At 48.5% G+C, this 21,477-nt stretch overlaps 8 protein-coding genes across 8 annotated transcripts; 4 read left to right on the top strand and 4 right to left on the bottom strand.

Moving 5' to 3' along the window:
* Positions 1-53: 53 nt before the first annotated feature.
* EDB91DRAFT_1137623 (uncharacterized protein) lies at positions 54-1,434 on the bottom strand. The gene is made up of 5 exons (XM_041318869.1): positions 781-1,434; positions 640-732; positions 519-586; positions 391-460; positions 54-337 (listed from the first exon to the last, which is right to left on the bottom strand). The coding sequence occupies exons 1-5, from the start codon at positions 1,072-1,074 to the stop codon at positions 266-268; spliced, it is 597 nt and encodes a 198-aa protein (XP_041176445.1). The 5' UTR covers positions 1,075-1,434; the 3' UTR covers positions 54-265.
* A 1,152-nt stretch (positions 1,435-2,586) lies between these two features.
* Positions 2,587-3,273, bottom strand: EDB91DRAFT_1082648 (uncharacterized protein; the record flags this gene model as incomplete). The annotated part of the gene is made up of 5 exons (XM_041315513.1): positions 2,587-2,697; positions 2,747-2,813; positions 2,875-2,942; positions 2,996-3,088; positions 3,142-3,273. The coding sequence occupies 5 exons, from the start codon at positions 3,271-3,273 to the stop codon at positions 2,587-2,589; spliced, it is 471 nt and encodes a 156-aa protein (XP_041176444.1).
* Positions 3,274-4,460: 1,187 nt separating this feature from the next.
* On the top strand, positions 4,461-7,209 carry EDB91DRAFT_445616 (multi-copper oxidase laccase-like protein). The gene is made up of 8 exons (XM_041327293.1): positions 4,461-4,719; positions 4,775-5,073; positions 5,123-5,377; positions 5,434-5,613; positions 5,661-5,727; positions 5,781-5,875; positions 5,931-6,723; positions 6,780-7,209. The coding sequence occupies exons 2-8, from the start codon at positions 4,956-4,958 to the stop codon at positions 7,093-7,095; spliced, it is 1,824 nt and encodes a 607-aa protein (XP_041176443.1). The 5' UTR covers positions 4,461-4,719; positions 4,775-4,955; the 3' UTR covers positions 7,096-7,209.
* An 80-nt stretch (positions 7,210-7,289) lies between these two features.
* Positions 7,290-8,357, bottom strand: EDB91DRAFT_1237696 (uncharacterized protein; the record flags this gene model as incomplete). Its single annotated transcript, XM_041321612.1, has 5 exons — positions 7,290-7,606; positions 7,658-7,772; positions 7,828-7,868; positions 7,923-8,235; positions 8,292-8,357. 5 exons carry the CDS (start codon positions 8,355-8,357, stop codon positions 7,290-7,292), a joined length of 852 nt encoding a protein of 283 aa, XP_041176442.1.
* A 3,620-nt stretch (positions 8,358-11,977) lies between these two features.
* EDB91DRAFT_1054438 (uncharacterized protein) lies at positions 11,978-13,245 on the top strand (the record flags this gene model as incomplete). Its single annotated transcript, XM_041313830.1, has 2 exons — positions 11,978-12,474; positions 12,534-13,245. 2 exons carry the CDS (start codon positions 11,978-11,980, stop codon positions 13,243-13,245), a joined length of 1,209 nt encoding a protein of 402 aa, XP_041176441.1.
* Positions 13,246-13,373: 128 nt separating this feature from the next.
* On the bottom strand, positions 13,374-15,213 carry EDB91DRAFT_445294 (phosphoesterase family-domain-containing protein). The gene is made up of 7 exons (XM_041327292.1): positions 15,033-15,213; positions 14,474-14,981; positions 14,369-14,421; positions 14,196-14,315; positions 14,031-14,141; positions 13,910-13,980; positions 13,374-13,860 (listed from the first exon to the last, which is right to left on the bottom strand). The coding sequence occupies exons 1-7, from the start codon at positions 15,119-15,121 to the stop codon at positions 13,502-13,504; spliced, it is 1,311 nt and encodes a 436-aa protein (XP_041176440.1). The 5' UTR covers positions 15,122-15,213; the 3' UTR covers positions 13,374-13,501.
* Positions 15,214-17,148: 1,935 nt separating this feature from the next.
* On the top strand, positions 17,149-17,425 carry EDB91DRAFT_1249123 (uncharacterized protein; the record flags this gene model as incomplete). The annotated part of the gene is made up of 2 exons (XM_041323029.1): positions 17,149-17,271; positions 17,324-17,425. 2 exons carry the CDS (start codon positions 17,149-17,151, stop codon positions 17,423-17,425), a joined length of 225 nt encoding a protein of 74 aa, XP_041176439.1.
* A 1,506-nt stretch (positions 17,426-18,931) lies between these two features.
* EDB91DRAFT_1137570 (copper fist DNA binding domain-containing protein) lies at positions 18,932-20,625 on the top strand. The gene is given in 7 exon segments (XM_041318868.1): positions 18,932-19,064; positions 19,118-19,146; positions 19,202-19,410; positions 19,463-19,482; positions 19,520-19,562; positions 19,615-20,278; positions 20,298-20,625. The coding sequence occupies 7 exon segments, from the start codon at positions 19,062-19,064 to the stop codon at positions 20,452-20,454; spliced, it is 1,125 nt and encodes a 374-aa protein (XP_041176438.1). The 5' UTR covers positions 18,932-19,061; the 3' UTR covers positions 20,455-20,625.
* Positions 20,626-21,477: the final 852 nt, after the last annotated feature.

The following is a 21,477-nucleotide window of genomic DNA, read 5'->3' as shown; positions in this document are numbered from 1 at the left end:
CTTGAAGCTTGAAGCCCGAGGTCAGTGCGTCACATTATTACATGTCATTTGAGTTGACTCGGATTCGTGTTCCGATAAAATTGCTTGAAGTACCAACCAACAGAAAGCCATGTTGTTGAGTGAGAGTTTCGCAAAGCCAGTGAGATTTGATAAAGGCAGCTTTCGTTCTCGGTCAAGAAATTTGACTACATGCAGTACACAATATACACAGGGTTTCTTGCAGAAGTTTGGGTACTTCGTTGTTCCGTGCATCACTTCGAATACATCACTCCGACAGATACACGAAGTTCCATCTCATGGCATCAGACTCATTACTGTTGGCCGGGACAACATCGATCTGTGCGCATCCTGTAAGCTGTGGCAAAATTTCAGATTGACATTAAAACCTACAGGCGTGCCATTACTCGGAGACGGGAGCAGCCAGGTTGCGATACCTCCGCCGGGCATTGGGGCATTCACCCTAAATGTAGGACTCAATACTCAACCCATGGCAGCTGTGATTCAATGGAAACACGTACACAATATAACCCCCTTGTCTCCGGAGTATAAATGCCGTTGGTGTTTTACTGTAAACCAGCTTATACGACTGAAGCCGAGTCAGGAGAAGTCCCATACATCATAGAACAATGGTACGCTTACGCTCCAGTTGACAGCAATGTAATCACCATCCGGCACGTCCGCCGACGAGCCTCGGAATACCGCCTGATTGTTGTCGTCATATTCGAGATGCCACTACATGTTTGATCAGTAACGGGACTTAGGAAATTGAGCCCGACGCACAACTTGCACGCCGCCCCAGAGTTTTTCGCTGCCATCGATGGCATTATTATTTCCTACGGTCACTAACCGATCCGTCCACTCGGCATTCACAATCTGGTAACTTCCTGGAGGGAGCGGATAGTCAGACATAGTCAAAAGAGTAGATGTGTGTGTATGAGGAGGCTGAGAGAGTGATGGGTGATGAGCTTTTGATTTCTCGTTTATATCTTCCAAACGTTCTTGATGTGACAGAACAACAAAGGGGGAATATCGTAAGGACCCGAGCTCGGACGCGAGTTTGGTGTACTCTTCCATTCCAGATCCTACATAATCAGACTGGGGTGGCAAGAGCGGTCATAAGTAGCTCGAATCAATGTGATGGCATTTTAGATTATGCGGGATTGTGATTATGCTCCCATACAAATATGTTTCTATGTTCGGAACTGAAAAGAGCTTTGCCTGTATATTGGGAGTTTGTGTAAATCAGAATTAAGCACTCGCCGGTTCAATAGTGGATGGAGGTTGTGTAGTGAACTGACCCAAGTAATAGAGTTAGGCAACCCAATTCAAAACTGCGGAATGCGAGCGAAATGATCGCGTTACACAAGACCATTACGAATGATGGACTTACCCCACACGACCACCCCACGATGCTGACTTCCAAGACAGCCTCTTCGGACGCGAGGAATGGAATGTCTCATAATCCAAAGCCAAGAGACAGGAAAGGAATGTTGACCTTGATTGGTATGGTCACCAGCACAAATACTTACCACATAGTATGCCTCGTGAATTCATCCTGTCAAAGATTGTACCGTTGATTACGAAGTCCGAGCAATAACGATTTGCTCCCCAGATCAGTGAAGACGGGGTCAAACAAACGGAGTTTATCAGGGCCGAAGCACTTCTGGAACTCCTCAGATCGGTATCGTGGCAACAATCAAGCATGATTCGAAATTCCAAAGGGCCTTGTGAGTCGTGAACTTAGCTGTAATCTAACTTCAGTGAGGAAAATAAATGATTCGATGCATTGCCTATTTTACATACTTACCGAACGCACGGTTGACGGGGACGTCATTAATTGCGGGGCTTTGTCAAGTTGTCCCTCAAGAGTCGGGACCAGCATTGTCGCGCATGTGACGGTACCATGTTGAAATCGACTGGGAGTGAAGCTGAATGACTAGTCGATGGTGGAATTGTTTGGTTTTGATCGGACTTGATATGTCCGCGACATATTCTGACTTCAAGATTGTGTGCAATAAGTACCAGTGACCGCGGTGGAGTGGCCTAAACCTGACAGTGCTAGTACTAGTGTGCCTGCGTGTTGCAAGCAAGGCAAGGAAGTCACGGTGGTGAAGAGCTACGCTACGACAACTTGAGCCCGAAGGACACTAGGTGGCTGACCAACCCACGGTTCTCACTACTTCAATAGTTTATGTTGTGGAAATTGGCAGTTAGTGGGTCCGAGATTATATATATATATTTATGTAACAAGCACACTCTGATGGGTGGAGGAGGCTCATTGTAAACCGACGACATGAGGCCATCCCCAAACCAGCGCTCAAAAAGCTCTGAGCAGCACTAGGCAACTGATGTCTTTAATTATAAATTGACATTGCGGCGGCGACCTGACCAGAAATTGTCAATCAACATTATATGATCTACGCTTCGAGTGAAATAGTTCTTGGAGCTTGAGACCCACTACTAGTGTCACGTTAATAGTGATTCACCTTGGCTCGAACTTGTGTTCTAGTTGTATGTTGGTGAGTGAGATGTTCGCGGAATTTGAGAAAGGCGGCTTTCGTTCTCAGTCAAGAAACTTGAGTACAGTTACGCGATAAGGGTTTCTCGCAGAAGATTAGGTACTTCGTTGTTCAGTGCATCACTTGAAAAAATTCCATTTCGCTCCAGTTGGTGCTGCCAAGCGTGATCTGTACGCATCTTGTAAGCCGCGACAAAATCTCATGTTTGGGTTGACATTAAGACCTACACGTGAACCATTCTCCGGAGACGGGAGCTGCCAGCTAAAGACAGCGTCGGGTACGTTAACTTTCACCCTGAATGTAGGTCTCAGAGCTGAAGCTATTATGCCATTCGCTAGTCAATGGAAGCACATACACAAAATAATCCCCTTCTCTCCGCAGCATAAAATTTGAAGGTTTGTCACTGTATACCAGCGTATACGACTGGAACCGAGTCAGGATAAGCCTCGCACATTGGAGAACAATAGTACGCTTACATTCCAGTCGACAGCAATGAAATTTCCATCCGGCACGTCAGCCGAAGAGCCTTGGAACGTCGCGTAACCGTGTTCAGTGTATCTGAGCTGCCACTGCATACATGCTTTATCAGCGATAGGACGTAGGAAATTAGAGCCCGACGCACAACTTGCACTCCTCCTACAAGTTTCTCGTAGCCTTCGATGGCATCACCACCTCCTAGGGTCACTAGCTGCCCCGACCACTGGGCGCTCTCAATCTTGTAGCTTCCGGGAGCGAGCTCGGAATTGTCAGACATGGTCAAAAGTGTAGATTAGCGTGTGTGTACGGGGGGCTGGGAGGACGGTAGGTGGCGAACCTCTGATCGTCGTTAATATCTACCAAATGGTCCCGATGACAAAATAACAAATGGGGGAACACCTTCGGACGCGAGTTCGGTGTACTCTTCCATTCCAGATCATCGTACTCGGTTCGAACCTGGGTGGCAATGAGCGGTCATACGTAGCTCGAAATATCAATGTGTCCTGGTAAGCATTCTAGATTGCGCAAGATTACGTTCCCATACAAATGTTCAGAACTAAAGATCTGAGCCTTTCCTGTATATTGCAAGATCGTGTTAAGCAGAATCGAGAACTCGCTGGTCCAATAATGGATGGTGTCTAGTAATCGAGTCAAACATTAGAGTTAGGGAGGCCGATTAAACTGCGACATGTGAGCGAAATGATCGCATTACACAAGAATCTTACGAATGACGCTCACCCTGCAATGTGTCATGAGCACTGCGATGCTGCCTTCCAAGACAGCTTCTTTGGACGCGAGAAATGGAATGCCTCGCAATTCAAATGGCCAAGGCGTGCTCAGGGCAGGACCAGCGCAAATAGTGTGGTCGATTTACGCTCTCAAAGATTGTGCCTTCGATTACGAAGTGCGTGTAGTAATCATGGTTTCCTCTCCGGCGCATGGAAGACGAACAAACAGACAAGATCTATCAGAGCGGAAGGCACTTCTTGAACTACATTTAGAAGTTGCAGAGTTCGAACAATGAACCACTATGCAAGGGGCTGGGTCATGTGACATATTAATCAAAGCAGTGAGTTAAATAAACGATGTCGATGTCTATTTTACACACTTACTGACCACTACCCTAACACATACGTCGTCGGCCGGAGTCGGCGGGACGGAAATACAATGACGCTTCGCTAGTCGGAACTAGGAACGCACGTTTGACGGGGACCGTCATTGATGTGAAGTTGCAGGAGGTTGCAGGGCAGTACCAGAACCATCGGGCATGATTGCGCCTCATTGTTAGAAGGAACGATTGTCTTCATTCTATTGGGTCTGACTAGGGGAGACTAGCGCCTCACGGGCTTGTTGAAATACGACTACCTGAAACAGATAGCTGTGACTGATAATTCTACCAGGTTCTACCACGGTGGATTTATGAGCGTATCAATGGAGCAGGGATGCAAAGTAGTAAATTTAAAACATTATCTCACCCCGGCTCCTTGTTTTGTCTAATCCTCTGTAGCGCGATCTAAACATATCAACTTTGTCAGATTCAGACTATGTTCTCGATTAGAAAGGCGATTCATGACAATCGACTGGCACCATACAAACCTGAAAGGGATCTCAGCAAGAAATAACCGTGGCTGCAACCGGTCGGCGGCCAATGCTGCTGCCTGGCCCTGGAGAGGAAGGGACCGAGACGGTGAGATGGACTTTGAGTGGATTGACAAGTACTGTCGTGCGTGTTCAATAGTTGAACGTTCTCACACAATTTATAGACTGCAATCCTCCAGCTGCAGAATCCCATCACAATTGTCGGATATCTTTACCGCTGATTCGTACCCTGTCCTCATATCCATATCAATAATCCCTACGAACGTGCATCGGACAACCACATGCGGTCTCCTCTAGCCCATATAGAGTCCCGAAATTGACGCCTCACCACGTACCAGGGGCCAACCTCCATTTTTCACGATGTCTACCCTGATGTCACCATCGAAAGAGGGTAGCTCGAACGACCATGATGTCGAAACAAAAGCTGAGCCTGAGGGTCTGCCGTTAAACCAGACCCGCGTCACACCCGTCAAGCGAAGTGGTTCGTGGACTCGCGTTATACCTGTTTGACTCTAACTAGAATTTAGGTCGCCGGAGGTTGTTTGTAATCATAGGCATAGTTTGTGCCTTCGTGGTCGTTCTTGCCTTGGGTCTTGGTTTGGGGCTCGGATTGGGATTGAAGAAGAAGTCAAGCTCGAACTATGTCACGACGAACTCTTCATTTCTCCTCGATCCGAATTTTGTTGTCACGAATACACCGACAACCAGATATTACGAATTCGTCATATCTGAAACAGTCGGCTCACCTGATGGTTTTGAGAGACCTATGTTGGTGGTAAACAGTATGCACCGTTACCCAACATACATGACGCTGATCCCACTGACTTCCGAATTTTAGACCAATTCCCTGGCCCTCTTGTTGAGGTGAACAGCGGTGATGAGCTCGTGGTTAACGTTTTCAACCAACTATCCAACGGCACTACTATTCACTGGCACGGGCAACTTCAAAACGGAACCAACTACATGGATGGCACCAACGGTATCACTCAGTGTCCCATCCCTCCGGGCATGAATTTCAGTACGTTGACTTCTTGCGACCGCAGTTTATGCGTCTAACATATTCAGCCTATCGTTTCACCATTAATCCAAACCAATATGGGACGTTCTGGTATCATGCTCATGCATCTACGCAGTAAATATCTGCAGCACATTGTGGTTTCTTCTTGGGACTAACAACAAAACAAGGTACACAGACGGTATTTATGGACCGCTTGTAATTCACTCTCCCAGCGAGCCTATTTATGGCCAATATGACCGCGAGGCTCTTGTTATACTTTCGGGTTCGTATCAACATTTTATTTTTATCTGTGTTCTCAGGATAACTCTCTTCTTTAGATTGGTACAATGTGATGTCCTCCGGATTGCTCACTCAGTATCTGAGTGTTGCTGGGATTGATGGATCCAACTATGGTGGAGTTAATCCTGGAGCAGAGCCTCCTCCGGATAGCGGTCTCATCAACGGCAAGATGACTGGTTCCTCGTTAGATCTTCAGCCAAATTTGCGCTATCGGCTTCGCCTCATCAATATGGGCACGCTGACGGAGTTCATGTTCAGCGTGGACTCGCATGTGCTGAGTGTCGTTGAGGCAGACGGGACCTCTCTTGAACCTGTGAATGTGCACCGTGTCCCCATACACGTCGCACAGCGCTACTCCGTTATCTTGACGACAAATCAGACCGCTGGATCGTATAACGTACGCGCGGAGATGCAGAGCACTTGCTACAAACTCAGTAATCCCAACCTCAACACAATGGTGCTGGCTACAATGACATACGGTGCCTCACCAACGACACCGAACACTCAGGACTGGTCAGATGCATTCCCTGCCCTTTGTCTCGACCTCAACAGCACTATGATCGTACCTCAAATTGCCATGAACCCACCTAACAGCACGCAAACTGTCATAGTCGCCGCGTCTTTCCAGCAAACAATTCAATCGGGTGGTGCGCAAACGCTGGCATTCATTAACAACACGAGCTGGGAGGCGGATAGTACAAACCCTACTTTGCTGCAGATGTCGAAGACCGGGATTCAGACCGCCTTTGACTCGAGCCAACTTATGGTTGTCAACGATAATATCACTGTCGTTGACTTGATCGTGAATAATTACGATGATGGTAGCCATCCGTACGTGTCATTGAATGCACTAGTGCTAGTCTCTTTTGACTGAAATTCATTTGCAGATTCCATCTTCATGGGCATGTATTCTGGATCATTGGTGAAGGTGATGGCAGTTACTTGCCTGGGGTGTCCCAACTCAACACTATCAATCCGCCAAGACGCGACACACTGACTCTTCCCGGTTATGGCTGGGTCGTCATCCGCTTCATCACTGACAACCCAGGTCTCTGGGCGTTCCACTGTCATATTGGCTGGCACATGGCCGCAGGGATGCTAATGCAATTTGCGAGTCTACCGAGCCAAATACAGCAGTTACAGATACCATCTTATCTAAGTAACCAATGCGGAGAGCAGAGCGGAGGTCTGTTGGTCAACTAGTGTGTAGAGTCTTTGAGCATACTCGTACCTTCTCGGAAGTCATGCGAACTCGACGATTATCGTGTACAGAATGATGATGTACGTCGAACGGTTGAACGTAAAGTGGAGGTGACGGTTGAGCGTACCTCAGACTGGAAAGAGACTCGTGATACAGTGACCCAGAATGCAGAAAAAACCAGCTGGCGCCCTCAAGCCTACAATCCCAACACCTCCTTGACACTCTTCCAATGGTGCCCAGGCCATGCCGCATTACCACTATCAGCATTCTCCAGGACGTCCTTGTCGACGTAGTTGTCCCACCCGGAGCTGGCCCGGCCCTGGTCGATCATGCCTTGCAAAAAAACCTGCTTGGTGTATCCTTCGGGCAGGGAGGTGACGTGCTCTACCGGAATATTCTTGGATGCATACAGGGCACCAATTTTATTGAGGGAGGTACGTTCCCCCTGGATGCGGAATGTGGCATCATGGAGTTTGGCCGGTTGGAAGGAGGTAAGAACGTGAGCAATAAAACCTAGATGGCGTGGTGTGTCACTATGATCACTGAAAATTATTCATCGTGTACCTGAAACGTCGTCCAATGAAGTGGAAGAAAAAGATGCATCACCCTTGCCCATGACCAAGAACTTTCCGGCGCCGACTGCGGTAAGCCATGGAATGAAGTCCATGAACATTCCGTTCTATGTTAAAAGGTGTCACTAGCTGTCGGGCATAGGAGAGACAACGGGCAGTTACATAGATGCGCAATGAAGGAATGCCCAGCGATTTCAGGTGGTCTGCAATAACGTGAGCGTTTAACAACAAACCAGGCACAAAACAAAAAGTCTCACCAGCAAACTGTGATTTGATCACCAAGTGACCACCCTTCCCTCCTTCCGTGGGCATGCCGTATTCAGAGGGAACGAAAAGCTTCACACCAGCTTCCTTAGCAGCATCGGCGATAGTAGACTGCGAAGGCAATGCGCCGTATGCCAATGCAGAAATCACGACCTCCACTTTATGCTCGCGAAGAATGGAAGCAACTGATTTGACGTCAGCATAGTCAGCCGTGACGATCTTAGCGCCCTCGAGGAGTGGGCTTGACGTCGATGCACTCGACGGTCGAGTAAGAGCAACTACTGAAGCACCTCGCTCAAGCAGAGCCTACCAAGCAGTTAGACAGACTAAGGAGGTACCAAGCGATAGTTAATGGGTCCCACCTTCACGATACGGCCACCGATTGTGGGGCCTGCGCCTGCAACAGCGAAGGAGGTGTAAAGAGACATGGATGGTATAGGGAGATAAGCCAGCACACTCAGTGGCAGGCCTCAATATTCGGTGAGGGAAAGCAGTTGTATTTTTGCGCTTTACGCTGCTCTGACATGAGAGCAATGTTACTTTTTAGTGTATGCCAACAGTAGGGTGTGATTCACTGATTTAAGTTGATGATCCCTAAACTGACACCATTGAGTAGCAGTTTATTTGCGTAACAAGGTAATGACCTCCACTGATTATATAAAATCGTTTACTCATAAATGAGTGCAATCGACTCAATTTCCTGTGGCCATAACCAATTTAATGCAAGTAATCTGATGTCGGACGACCTAGACAACTCTCGGCTCCTCACGCTGTTATCATGATGCTACTCACACACCTCCAACACTATCTACGACTATCTTGAACTAGCCGACATTCAAGCACTCTCATGCACCAATAAATTGTACCGGGACCGGATTGTATCATGGTTCGACATATTCCGCCCAAGGCTCAAAGGGTGAGCCACACTCACTGAGGTTGACGCTCAAGCATGCATTATTGTCTCCACCTTCCTTGAGAGTGTCGTATCACCTGGACACCTGAAATCTATCGCCCGCAACTTCCGTGAATACAATATCGACCCGAGGACCGCGGTGCATCTGCTGCGGTATGATGTCTTTCCCGCCATTTGGGTCGGGGCATTCTTGGACCCGGTTCCGGCCATGTTCCCTCGAAGTTGGCTCCGGGTGGTATGCCCTTTCCTGGTACTTTATCAAGCCGTTGTGGGAGGAGGTGATGAAGACACTCGAAGATGCTCGAGAGGAGGCGGGGCAAGAAAGAATTGCAAACGGGCACGCCGAGAGTGCCAGCGCACCAACGCCCGAAGGAAAGAAGGTTGCGAGTACCAGTGCTCTTGGGAAGCCGAGTGACTATGATGTCGACTGATTCTTGACGATTTTTCACAACTACAAGTTGAATTGTGTACTAATACACTATCAGCATAAAAGTTTGCAGTTGTTTGCAGTTGTTTCAGTCACTAATAATGGTGTACAATATTATAATCTCGTATATCTCACTCAATTGAATTCTTCGCGCTGATCACAATGCAAGCTCCAAAACGTATAATGGGACCGGTAACCCCGTGATTAATGTCGAATACATGGGCTGGAGCCTGGGAGCTGGTGAAATATGAGTGACGGACGCCGCACATCTTCATAGCAGACACAACTGTTAAGAATGAACTTGGTTCTCCCCCTAGTAGATAGTTACTAGTACAAGGCAGACCAAAAAGTAGAAGGAAGGTAGTCGGCAGTGTATGACGAGTTCGCGGTCAACAAAAACTGCCCTCGAAGTTGGCTTATTTTGACCTTTTAGCTCAGGTCTTGCTATGTATCGTATCATCAAGCACAGCACCAAAGCGAAAACACAAACATGACTCACATCGCGACCTGTCACTCAGGCTTCCAGCTCATCAAGAATCATGGAACATCGCAGTATGAAGTGAAATCCTTATAGCGTTGCAAGGCGCAAATGGTGAGTCATGGGATTGGATCCTGGATGCAAACAAAACCACTCATACTCACAGACACACAAACAAGGCCAGAGCAGCAATCCTTGTTCGTTTTGCAATTTGCGTACTGCGCAGCACATTTATCGGATGCACTGACAGACATGGATGCTGTCAAAGCAGTAGCAACGGCAATGAGGAAGGAAAAATGCATTATTTATGAAGTGATAAGGGATCTGCCAAAGGGGATCTCGGATAATGAAGGAGGTGGAATGGTAGGAGGACAACTTGCTTTTATGTCCTGCAAATAGCGCTGCGGGCAGAGGTCGGGGGTTCTTTCAATCAGTTTGGCAGAATGGTAAGGCCTGGGGGATAGCGGCGAGAGCGTATGCAGGGTCTACGGATAAACAAATACAGCCTCAATGGTGCAGGGAACGCTGTATGCGATGTACCGGAGGGCTTCGTCCACATAATCACGGTTGGAATGTTCATCCTTGGCGAAGGCAAGGTAAGACGTATTAGCAGACTCAGCCCTCCAGAGTCACGGTGTCAGTTCCGTGATGTGGTGTGAATACTAGTGGTCTGAAGTAGGTTTTGTACAGCCAGTCCGGACCCGACGGATTGGCCGTGCAGAAGAAATCATGAAAGGACTCTTGGTCACTAGATTCCTGCCTGGCGCTAGTCTCCCGTAGTCAGAGCCTGGCGCCATAAAAGGATGTTGTCCTCCATCTCAGAACCAGGTACGATAGTGCTTCCTGAATCCTGGTGGTGGGGTTTAAGTTGATCCTATTTGGTGACGAGTTGCGACGGAGGAGTAAGGGAAAGCGTTGGCACGAACTTCCGTGTTGATCGAAGCACCGAAACCTTTGTGGAAATTTGTTGTCAGGGTTGGATGAACAGAAGCCAGAAGGTTCGTAGCTGTGTATTGAATACAAAGGAACTGCCTAGAGTCCTTCCAGTGATGCTTCCTGCACAGTTTGAATGATAGAGTTCACGTCCATTGGAGTTGTAGAATGGATACATGCATTAATGACGCGACCACGTCGCGTCAATATTCAAACATTAATTTCAACATCTCCTATATTCTCGACGAAAAATTTAGTTTTCTTATTGGCTACAGGTCACGTGACTACTCCAAAGCGCGCACTATCCAAATTCAAACCTAGATTTACCAAGTTTACCTACATAGTAGTAGTTCTTGGGTGTCCGTTTTCGGAATTCGGAATCGACCCCTCTTCGTTCAAACACTTGGGGATGGGCAACCACGCGTCCTCTGACCAGCAACGCACAAAAAAGGCGCCGACGATGTCTGGTCGCATTGGTCATGCCTCGTCAGTACAAGCTCATGTGCGGCCGTCACCCCATCAGAGCAAAAAGCTAGCTTCTCAAACCAAGGTGAAATCGCGAGCAACGCGAACAGTCGAGAATGGTAGTGGAGCTGAAGACGACGACGAAGATGAAGATTACGAACACGGTTGTAAAGGTAAAGATGAAGATGACAAAGGTGACGACGAACATAAAGGTGACGACGAACATGAAGGTGACGACAAAGACGAAGACGACATACCGGGTGAAGGTGAAAGCGAAGGCGAAGATGAAGGCGAATGTGAGGATGGAAACAAAGGTGTCGAAGGCGACATCAAAGATGGTGACGATAACCATGAAGCCGATACTTCAATTCATGGTTCTTCGGAAAATGTACTCAACATCAAGGCTAATTCTGCGAGGTCATCGTCTGGCCACAGCAATTCCCCTCGAGAAGGGACATCACCATCTAGCTCCACTAGGGGTACTCTATCTCACTCACCACCTCCCTGTGCGCCTTCGCAGTCTCAGCCTTTTCCCCTGCCATCTTACGACCCCATCCCTTCCTTGGACCCGAGCATTAATCTTTCCTTGAAGGGTGATTTGCCATCAAAGGCAGAGTTAGAATCCTCTCCCGAACCTGACCTCCCTTCTGTGTCTGAGATGCTCGCAAAGACGCGTCCTCCGGCATCGCAGCCTGCCAAGTCCACGCTTCAGAAAGGTCGAGCGCAAGACTCTGCTCATGTTCCTGCTGCCCGTTCACAGGGGGATATCTCTGCGGACTTCTCGAGGTCACCGATGGCGATTCATGATCTACCATCTTCCCCCTTATTGCCAATGCCACAGCCCAAACGGCCGCGTCCCGTGGCTCGCAAGGTAAAGCCTCGTCCAATTGAGCCATCAAGCTCTTCAACTCTATCCCTTGCCGCTACTCCTGGCGATGAAAATGGGGAAAGAAACAAGAGTAATGGCAAGGGGAAGAGAAGGGCTTCTATTGAATCTGCTCGCAGTTGTAAAGAAGATGTCTCAACGGAGAACATCCGTCCCACAAAGCGTTCAAGGTTGGAGCGAGTTACGCATGTAGCGCACAAACATGAACAGTTCTGGATTCTTGATGGGAACACAGTCCTCGAGGTTGGAGGAGTGCTCTTCAAACTCCACCGTTCTAGGCTCGTTGATCAGTCGATGTTTTTTGCTGGCCTCTTGGACGAACAAGATGTGCACATGGACGACAGTGTTGTGGTCGAAAGTGATGAGCACGGGTTGGTATACCACCTGTCGAATACCACACCAAAAGACCTCGAGGCACTGCTACAGCTTGATAAGAACCCGATGTAAGGAAATTATTTGTTTTTTTTCCGATTTTTGTGAGATATTTACCGCCACCCACAAGGGCATATTATTTCACCCCCCCTACATTCCCGGCCTTGGCTGCCATCCTTCGTGGAGCAACTGCGTTGGGTTTCGACACGTATCGATCTTTCGCCGTGAAAGTCTTAGAGAATGCCTGGTCCTCGTCTCTCGCAGATTTCACCACGGAAACAAAACCTAATGCAGTAGAAGTCGTAGCTCTCGCGAGGACCTGTGGCATTGAAAGCGTGTTGAAGAGGGCCTTCTATGAAATGGTTCGGCTGGCAGGCTATGGTCTTGGCGACGGCGAGTTGGACGGTAGCGATGGAGGGTCCCTGGAAATCAGCCGCGCAGACGAAAGGCGTCTGGAACGCATGAGAGAGCAACTCATCTCAACCTGGTCACAGGCTGCGGTGCGCGTGGACCGCTCCTTCATATGCCCAAACCAACCAAAGGAGATGATAGACCATACCGCAGCTACCGGGCCAAGCTCTTCCACTTCGCCGACGCATCTCTCCAAATGTCCATCTCCGTCCTCGAAGCGTGACGCTTGGGAGAGGCGCGTGCACGATTCTGGACTCTACGACGAGTACCAGTTCGACCCCCTGTGTGGACTTCAAGCCCTGATCGACATCAAATGGGACGAGGACGAGGCCTGGTGCTTAGACTGTGTGCGCGCAAGGCGAGAAGCTTGGACAAGAATGCGTCAGAGAACTTGGGAGCGCATAGGAGTGTGGATGGGTCTTGATAACTGACTACTGACCAACGGCTGTGGCATTCAACGGACCTGAATCGATGGTAATTATCACGTATTTTGTACAAACGACCTTTTGAGATGTTTTGTTTGAACTTCGCACGCACAATGCTTGGAGTTCGCTGTGTGCAATTGACGTCGACCACACAATATTAATGTGTAACAATTAATATCCTGTATCAATTTGCCTCGTGCACTGACTAAAAAGTGGATACATAGTACAATGCGGAGTAAACTTTACTGCAGCACTACATCCACTAGAGTAGCATTGCCGCGACCACAGCGACTGCGGCTGCAGCAACCATGTTACCCGCATTGCTCGTCAAACCAGTAGCACTGCTGGTGGTTGTAGTTGGAGTTGGAGTTGATGTTGCAGATATATTAACTGGTGCAGGAGCATTGGCTGGGGTCAGCGTCTTGTTGATGTTAGAAGCAACGAAGGTTGGGCCGCTGCCGCCGCCAGTGCCGTTCGTAGGTGCTAAATAGGGGACGTAGTAGTCAGGGTTCAACGGTCCAGGGATGGTTCCGGTGATGTTGAGCTGGGGAAGGCCGGAAGATGAACCGGTGAGGTTATTGTTCTTGTACGAGGTGGCCGAAGCAACGAGGTTGAAAACATCTGACGATGCAGTCAGTACACAATGTCAAAAGGGGCGAAAGGTACGCACTGGATACGGTCTTGTTAGTGTCCTGACGACCGAGGTTACCGAGGTCCCAGTTGTTCTCAACAGTGGAAAGTCTGTTCGTTGATTGGTTAGTCTAGCACCCATGTCAAGTCCTAGTACTTACGTCGAGTAGTGTGTATAGAACGTTGCATCAGTGGTGTTCTTCATGTTCTGGGGTATAACTCCACCCAGGAGGACGCTGTATACCTGGTTTCCAATGGTATATGTCTCGTTTCTTTGCAAATCATGATTTTAGTTCAATTCCATGATGCCATAGAACGAGACGTACTCATCGAAGGTGAGCAAGATGAGCGTCCTGGCGGTGTTGAAGTTGGGGTCGCTGAGTAAGGGCACGAGCCAATAGTTAAGCCATGAAGCAGTATATGCAACATTAGTATCGTGGGCATCACTGCATAGCATCATAAGATAATCCACAGTGCAGTGATATGAGTGTGGGCATACTTGCGGAGGTTCGGAGTGATGAAAATCCATTGAGAAAGAGAATTATTGCCAACCTGTTCTAGGGTGAGCATGTCAACCTTGACATCACATAAAATGAGCGCATACATCGACAGCAAAGTCGTTGAAGTTCCTAATACGCGCCGCTCTGGTAGGGATTGTCGCAACGGAGTCGTATATGATCAATGGGTTGTGCTTGCGCACGTAGTACGTATATCCGTCGGCCGCGTTCGTGTAGTTGTATCCCGTATAGCCATCCGTGGGCATATTTTCCTGGTAAGACGCCCAGCTAATGTTCTTCTGGTCGAGCAAGTCCACAACGGTGGATATATTGGTGGGAATGTACTCCAGTGAGTCAGCACCCAGACCCCAGAAGTCACCACCAGCCACAGCGAGGTAATTTGGCTCACTTGGGTGGGTCACGCCGTAGTACCCAGACAAGGTAATGCCCTGCGCAGCGAGGGTCTGGAAGACTCCCTGAGAGGCTGCCGTAGCGAAGTCCGTATTCTCCAACCAGATCTGAATGAAGCGGTCGAACACCTTTCCGGGAACAACGGGCGTGTTTGTGAGGGTGGTGTTTGCAGCACCGATATAGAAAGGAGATTGAGAAGTCGGTCTACATGATTGAGATCAGAGGTGTCTGATAAATAACGCTTACAACACTTACGCAGGAGCTGGGGTGGTGAAGGTCGGTGCGACTGCTGCTGATGCAGTTCTGGCAAGGACAGCAAGGGTGACGACTGATGGCACAATCATGCTTTGAACTCGTTACGTCGGAATGGAAGCACGGGAGGGCAAGTTCAACATTTGATGCGCACCACGATACTTATAGGCCGTCGAAATTCTTTTGATCCTTAAGTTATTACATCCTTTTTGAGATGATGATACGCCTGTGAACAGTTTTTTTGTTTGCATGCGATCCAAGGACATTAAAGCGCTCGTCATGTGCCCGTGAACGTCAAGAAACCTAAGGAACGTTCGAGGCTGCAGATTACAGAATTATCACTTGGCTTTTCACGGTTACAGTGACCATGCTTACCTTGCAAAACCACCGATTCTCCACTGAATCCTATCGTCGTTCAAAGAGGGCCTGCGAATGAACCGGAGGTCATAAGGAGTGAACGTGGTCAATGATGAATATTAGGCCGCAAATTACCAATTATATATAGACGCTCGCGAAGCTTCTGCGTGGTCCCTTGCACGTTCTTCCACTGTCTCTCTAATACCGAGTTGTCGGATATATTCGCATTTCAACATGCGCTTCTGAATCTCAGGCGCACACCTGGTACTGTCCTGCTTCATAAGTGCACCTATTAAATTTCGAGTTCTCGGTGAAAGGATGGACGTTGGCACCATTGAAGGGCGCTCAATCGACAATGAGTCCGCCTCAAACGTGCGTCTCAGTTCCTGGGCAGAGACGGTGACTTTATATTATTATCCTCGCCGACGACGGCCGACGTCAATGCAAAAGTCGCGTGTGTACTGTGGGTAACAGTAGGTATGTTTCCCTCGCTGTTTACTTGCACAATGGGTCACAAGGCCCTTCGGGTTTCGCATCGTGATTGATTAAATGTTGTTCTTCCACGCAGGGCCGCTATACCATATGCTTCCGAGTCGCGGGCTGCCTTGTTGTGCGCTTGTCTTCCCCTGAATAGGCATATATCTGTTCTGGTACTCTGCGAGCGACTATCAGGATTCAGATGGTCATTCGAAGCATCTGTTTCGTGAAATCTCCCAGAACCGTGTTGAAATCGGCCTCATCTTTCGTCTCTATACTCCGTGACTACTTACTATTGTGGACACTAATCATATCTGCAACTTGTAAATGCACTTCAAAGAAGTGCCTTCGGCTCCCTTTCGCTTGTTTGTACGTGTTCGGCCCATCTGGGGAGCAAGTCGTGAAGTAAGTGTTATTGCACGCATTTTCGTACTAGAAGGCACAATCTTTGACAGGGGCTATAGTGCGTATCAGTGACCACGCCAACATTTGTCCTCTGTCCCGAACATGTTTTGGTCTTTTGAATTGCGAGGCACTCCATTCCTTGCGTGAAGGCTCTCCTAGAAATCACGTTGGAGTGCTTATAACAACTCATGGCACATTGTATGGTGAGCACCCTTGATACGTCCTATTTTAATTCCGCATCTGGGGGCAAAATTGCACGAAGGCTCTCTTTGACAGCAATAGGAATTTACGAGGCCTAGTCTGCTCGCGCTAGTGACCCCTAAGAATTTACGACCATTCATTCAACCCTAGTCTAAGCCGAGCACAAGGAGCTGGAATGGAAGAGTACATCAAACTGGTATCCGAGAGCTCCTCGTTGTGCTCTAGAAGCTATTGTTACGACCATTTAACCCCGAGCACGACTCCGACTCCGAGTATCTGGAATGGAAGAATACACCGAACTCACGTCCGAGCGTTCCTTGCGGTGCTTCAGGAGCCGTGTTTACGTACGACTATTCATCCAACCTCAGTCTGAGCTGAGGGTTGCAAGTGTCTAGAATGGAAGAATAAAGCGAACTCGTGTCCAAGGGCTCTTAAGTTTGTGGCGCGCCAGAAGCTGTGTTTACGACCATTCATTCAATTCCAGTCTGAGCCGAGCACAAGGGTCTGGAATGGAAGAGTACATCGAACTCGCGTCCGAGAGCTCCTTACGGCGTCCCCCCTTTTGTTAACTGTTTCGTCATCGAGAATGGTCGGCAGGTATTAAAGATTAACCGAAGGCCTCGTCGCCTACCAGTCTCCTACCTTCCTCATACGCGCATATTCATCTGTTCTTGTAACCATGTCTGATTATCCCCTTCAACCCGGACAATACACCATCGAGAACACGCACCATGTGATGCAGTTGGTTACTGCGGGAGATATCATCCACGGAGACAGAAGATCCTCCAGTGCCACTCAAACCGTGCGTCAGGCTCAACTTCCCTGCCTCCCCGCTGCTGATCACAGACATGTAGTGGAAACTCACGTACGATCACGACGGCTTCGCGATGTTCCAAGGCATTCCTCCTAATGCGGCGGATGGAGATTTCATTGGAATAGACACCCAGGCAAGTTAGCCAATTGTCTTTGATGTGCAAGACTCCTGTTGACTCGGCCACAGGCGATGCAGCTGGTGTATAGCAAGGAACCCTCAAGGTTTGTACTGGAAAAATTGGAGGATATGTATTTTAGGTACGTGCTTCCAGTGACTAGTGAATGGCATAAATTCAGCATTGAGCCCTGCATTCAGGGTGAAAGATGTGTTCTCGGACCCGTATGGAAGGCACCTTTACTGGGAGCTCCAGTTTAATAAAGATCCTGTAAGTTTTGACGTCGATCTGAGTGCCACCGCTCACGAGATGCGCATACAGGTCATACTTGCTCCAAACGCGGGGGTAGGAGTGACATGGTTGTTTGCGTAGTGATGCGTAGGACAACGAAGTGACCGAATTTCTGTAAGAAACCCTGTATCGTGTACTGAATGTAGTCAAATTCTCGTACATCTTCTTGACTTAGACCTGCCGCCACTCATATCTCATCATCCCCGCGAAAACATAGGCATGCAAACAAGGTCATGCCTTTCTCCGCACTTGGTGTTACTCTGCACATCGTGTAATCAGAGCTGAATACCAAGCGTTCAGGAGAAACATCAAACATGGGAAATGTTCACCTTCTCAAATCGTCGCTGGAATGAAATCGACTGTAATTCCCCTTCTATAAGAACCAACTCATGGTCCATGGTAGGTGTGACCGACAAGCTAAGCCCGAGGTAGCTGGAGAACAGTGTGATTATCGCACACTGTGACTACCTCTCATGATTGATGTCGTCCAACTCACAATTTTCCCCATGTCACGGATGCTAAAGCAAGTCGGCTGAGTATTGAGCAGCAAAGGAAGCCGAAGATATGACTACGTCAATCTCATGATGAACAGGTTCCACCGCGGCTACGTCTGTGCAGTCAAGTAGTGATTGTGCCCTAGTATGCCACGCTTTAAACCAATGTATGGCTTCTCGAACATTTATGCACATACGCACACACGTGCAAAAATGGATAAACAAAACGGCGCACCGGGTAGACATAAGTACAATATGATCGAAGGTGCAATGGTGCGTCGATTCGTTCATCCTTGACCAAATTATTTTACTGTCAGCGTGGGAAGGCGAGAAACTTCGAAATCGACATTATGTCGTAGAGTAGTCACTGGATGAGTGGATGGCTTTGATGGAACCTGATGTGAATGCAATGATATCAGACAGACTCTCTGCCACGCGCATCCGTTGTGTCGGCCCATCTCATCAGGGAGCGTCTGCACTGCTGTCGTAAATTCGACAGTGGTGCCTTGGCCCTTGAACTTTAGGCTATAAGTACAGTCAGATAAATTGGACCAGTGATGATCATGCAAAAACTACTCAACCAAGCTGAATGTGTGAAAGTTCAACTGATCGAGGTCAGGTGTTTCCAATGTACGCGGCGCGGGACAAGGAAATCCTTACCTCTGGTTGACCTCTGGAAGTTAGCGTGGGGACAACGGGTTACCTAATGACTTAACCTTGACGGTCCTTTAATTTTACTTGTGGCAGTGCCAGTTTTCGCACTTGAGTATCTCACACCCAATAAGAATAAGTAACCGCTCTGGTACTCAATACAACGTCCTTTCGTTTGCAAGCACTCTCGACTGTATGGAAGAGTCGTCCTAGCCGCATTGGTAATTATGGTACATACCCCATGAGTTTGGAAAGCCTTTCGACTGACTTACAGTGCCTCTAGGTCCACATCAATGACAAGAAGTTTGCCTGGTACCCACATTTCCCCGGACCGTCCTTCATATCGGTACTGACTTAGGTATTACAGCGAGTCCTGTATCAAAGGACATCGTTCCTCCTCTTGTCATCACTCTGAACGGCCGCTGTTCGAAGTAAAGAAGAAAGGGCGCCCAGTATCGCAGTGTACAACATGCCGCGAACTGCGTCACTCAAAGCGATTCCACTCAAAGTGCACCTGTAACCCTAGGGAGGTAGTCGACAAGATTCCTATACCAGCAGCTCGCCCAGACAAGAAGCGTATGTCGCAGCGATGTACTAATACTATCACTCCTGAACCAGAGTCTCGCAGCGAAGCGCTTTATGCCAGCAGTACCTACCCTGCCGAACGGAATATCAGATGCCTTAGTCAACTTCGTCTTCCTTGCGGCCTGCAAATGCAAGACAGACAGGTAACGATAAATATTTGGTATCTTGCTCGCACTATGACTTACAGTTCTCCAGTTGATTCACTGCTAAACCCTTGCCATTGCAACTATGTTTGGCAGTGCCGTTGCCGATCCGTGCCTCCCACGGGTTCCCCGGCACCTGCGACTGAATCATCTCCCAACGGTCTAGCCATACTCGCCAAAGCAGCTGCTATGTTCCATGACGATATCGTGTCATATCCAACAACCCAATGCCCTGAGGAATCTACAGTATCTTCAAAGTCGTGCTGTAGCAAAGATGCTCGTCCTACCGAAGTCAACACAATTATTCCCTCGACTCGTTTTGATCTTCCCCCCGTTCATATTTACACTCCTGTGTTAACGACATCCTCGTCTTCAATGACAGTGCCCGATTTCCCCGTAATCCCTCCCTTCAGCGCTTTCAAGTCCATCGCTGGGTCTGGGTGCACTTGTGGACTTCGGTGCTCTTGTCCAGGCTGCAAGGAGCATCGTGGGCCTGTTCACGCTTCGAAAGATTGTGCTGATGGGTGTACACATTGCGTCGACCACTCAGCAGGTGTTGAGCTACCAACTCTAGAACAGGGTGCTGGCGGAAACAGCATGGTTGATCAATTCTTCGCTCGGGCTGCATCCCTTCCCATTCCTCCAGTCAATCGTAAAGTCGGGGTTGAGTTTGATCCAACAGACGTTACAATCTATCCTGTTGACCTTTTCACGGAGTCGCTCAGAGAAGACGAGGGAACGAGGCGCGGCATTCGGACTAGTGACCGTGCCGAAGCTTGAGTGCTGTGGGGGACGGTGTGGTTGTCCATACGGTGGTTGCGGATGTGGACAATCTTGTGACGGTTGTCCTGATGGCCAACTTATTCAAGGTCGACCGGAGCCTGTTTGTTGACGCCGGAAGCGGGGATTCGCCCGCGTGTATTTTTTGTGTGCATTGGATTTTTGGGTGTATGATACAAGTTCTAGTCACATTGAAATTTTGATCTCCTGCTTAATACCATCATAGCAGGACCCCGGATAACACCTATCGGTGCTTACAACGTCCTGACAAAATAAACCGAATGGCTGCTTCGAGCTACGACGTGTGCCATCATAGGTCACCATGTGGTAGCATGCTATCGAGGGACATACATTCGTTTCGCAGGTTTTTCCGCTGAGTCTTGAATTATCGATAGAAGGAGCAAAAAATGTGACAAAAACTCCACCGAAATCCTACCGCAGGAGGCCATTCTCTGTTGGCTGGCATGCAGCGTCTACGTCCACCATTCCCTTTCCCGAAGAAAAGCGTCCATCCTCTGAGCCTCTCGATTTTCTCAGAGTCAAGCTTCTGATACCTTCCCCATCTTCTGCCATCGTCACAGGTTGGGGCTGAAACACTAGGTTCAGGAATCACCGCAGATAAACCATACCTGTCGACAATTATCCATCACGAATACCACGGCACTGTTCCAGTCGACTTTTGGGCCCGGTGTCAGATGTTTTTCTTACATCTTGCGAGTTTCCCTGCTTTGATGAAACGCACAAGGAAAGCGGCATAGATCTATGATATATTCTTGTGGTCTATAACACGCAGTATCCTCAGCAGTAACACCAATAGGCCACATAGCTAAGGAAAATACGTACCGTGTAGTCTCCCGTAGTCAGACCATATACATAATACTAATAGGTAGAAGGAAGTGACAGTCCGAGTCGTCCCTTCTTTATTATGTGTACCGTAGTAGGGACGACTGTCTTCATTCTATTGTGGTCTCCCTAAGGGAGACTAGTGTACCGTGGCCAGGCAAGAATAATGATTTTTTCCAACCTATGTACCTCTGGACGAATTGACCCCCTGAAACTTGGGCTATCATTACGGTACACCGCGTCCGCCCTATCCTTGCCTCCGTTCTATAGTTTTTTTTTTTGGGGGGGGAAC

This window comes from Suillus paluster, assembly GCF_016628075.1.
Source record: "Suillus paluster strain FC165 chromosome Unknown EDB91scaffold_31, whole genome shotgun sequence".
NCBI lineage: Eukaryota > Fungi > Basidiomycota > Agaricomycetes > Boletales > Suillaceae > Suillus > Suillus paluster.
The sequence above is the reverse complement of the archived record's forward strand: the minus strand, read 5'-3'. Positions and strand labels throughout refer to the sequence as shown.

Excerpts from the sequence above, each read along its gene's own strand:
- EDB91DRAFT_1137623 (XM_041318869.1), bottom strand. The coding sequence starts at position 1,074 with ATGGAAGAGTACACCAAACTCGCGTCCGAGCTCGGGTCCTTACGATAT. Across the intron at positions 587-639 it reads ACATTGCTGTCAACTGGAGC|TCGTATAAGCTGGTTTACAG; the intron begins GTAAGCGTACCA and ends ACTCGGCTTCAG. Across the intron at positions 338-390 it reads CTCCGAGTAATGGCACGCCT|ATCGATGTTGTCCCGGCCAA; the intron begins GTAGGTTTTAAT and ends GGATGCGCACAG.
- EDB91DRAFT_445616 (XM_041327293.1), top strand. The coding sequence starts at position 4,956 with ATGTCTACCCTGATGTCACCATCGAAAGAGGGTAGCTCGAACGACCAT. Across the intron at positions 5,614-5,660 it reads CCCTCCGGGCATGAATTTCA|CCTATCGTTTCACCATTAAT; the intron begins GTACGTTGACTT and ends TAACATATTCAG. Across the intron at positions 5,876-5,930 it reads GGCTCTTGTTATACTTTCGG|ATTGGTACAATGTGATGTCC; the intron begins GTTCGTATCAAC and ends TCTCTTCTTTAG.
- EDB91DRAFT_445294 (XM_041327292.1), bottom strand. The coding sequence starts at position 15,121 with ATGATTGTGCCATCAGTCGTCACCCTTGCTGTCCTTGCCAGAACTGCA. Across the intron at positions 14,982-15,032 it reads TTCACCACCCCAGCTCCTGC|ACCGACTTCTCAATCTCCTT; the intron begins GTAAGTGTTGTA and ends TCAATCATGTAG. Across the intron at positions 13,981-14,030 it reads TTCTATACACACTACTCGAC|ACTTTCCACTGTTGAGAACA; the intron begins GTAAGTACTAGG and ends ATCAACGAACAG.
- EDB91DRAFT_1137570 (XM_041318868.1), top strand. Across the intron at positions 19,411-19,462 it reads AGCTCGCCCAGACAAGAAGC|CGAAGCGCTTTATGCCAGCA; the intron begins GTATGTCGCAGC and ends AGAGTCTCGCAG. Across the intron at positions 19,563-19,614 it reads TGCAAATGCAAGACAGACAG|TTGATTCACTGCTAAACCCT; the intron begins GTAACGATAAAT and ends ACAGTTCTCCAG.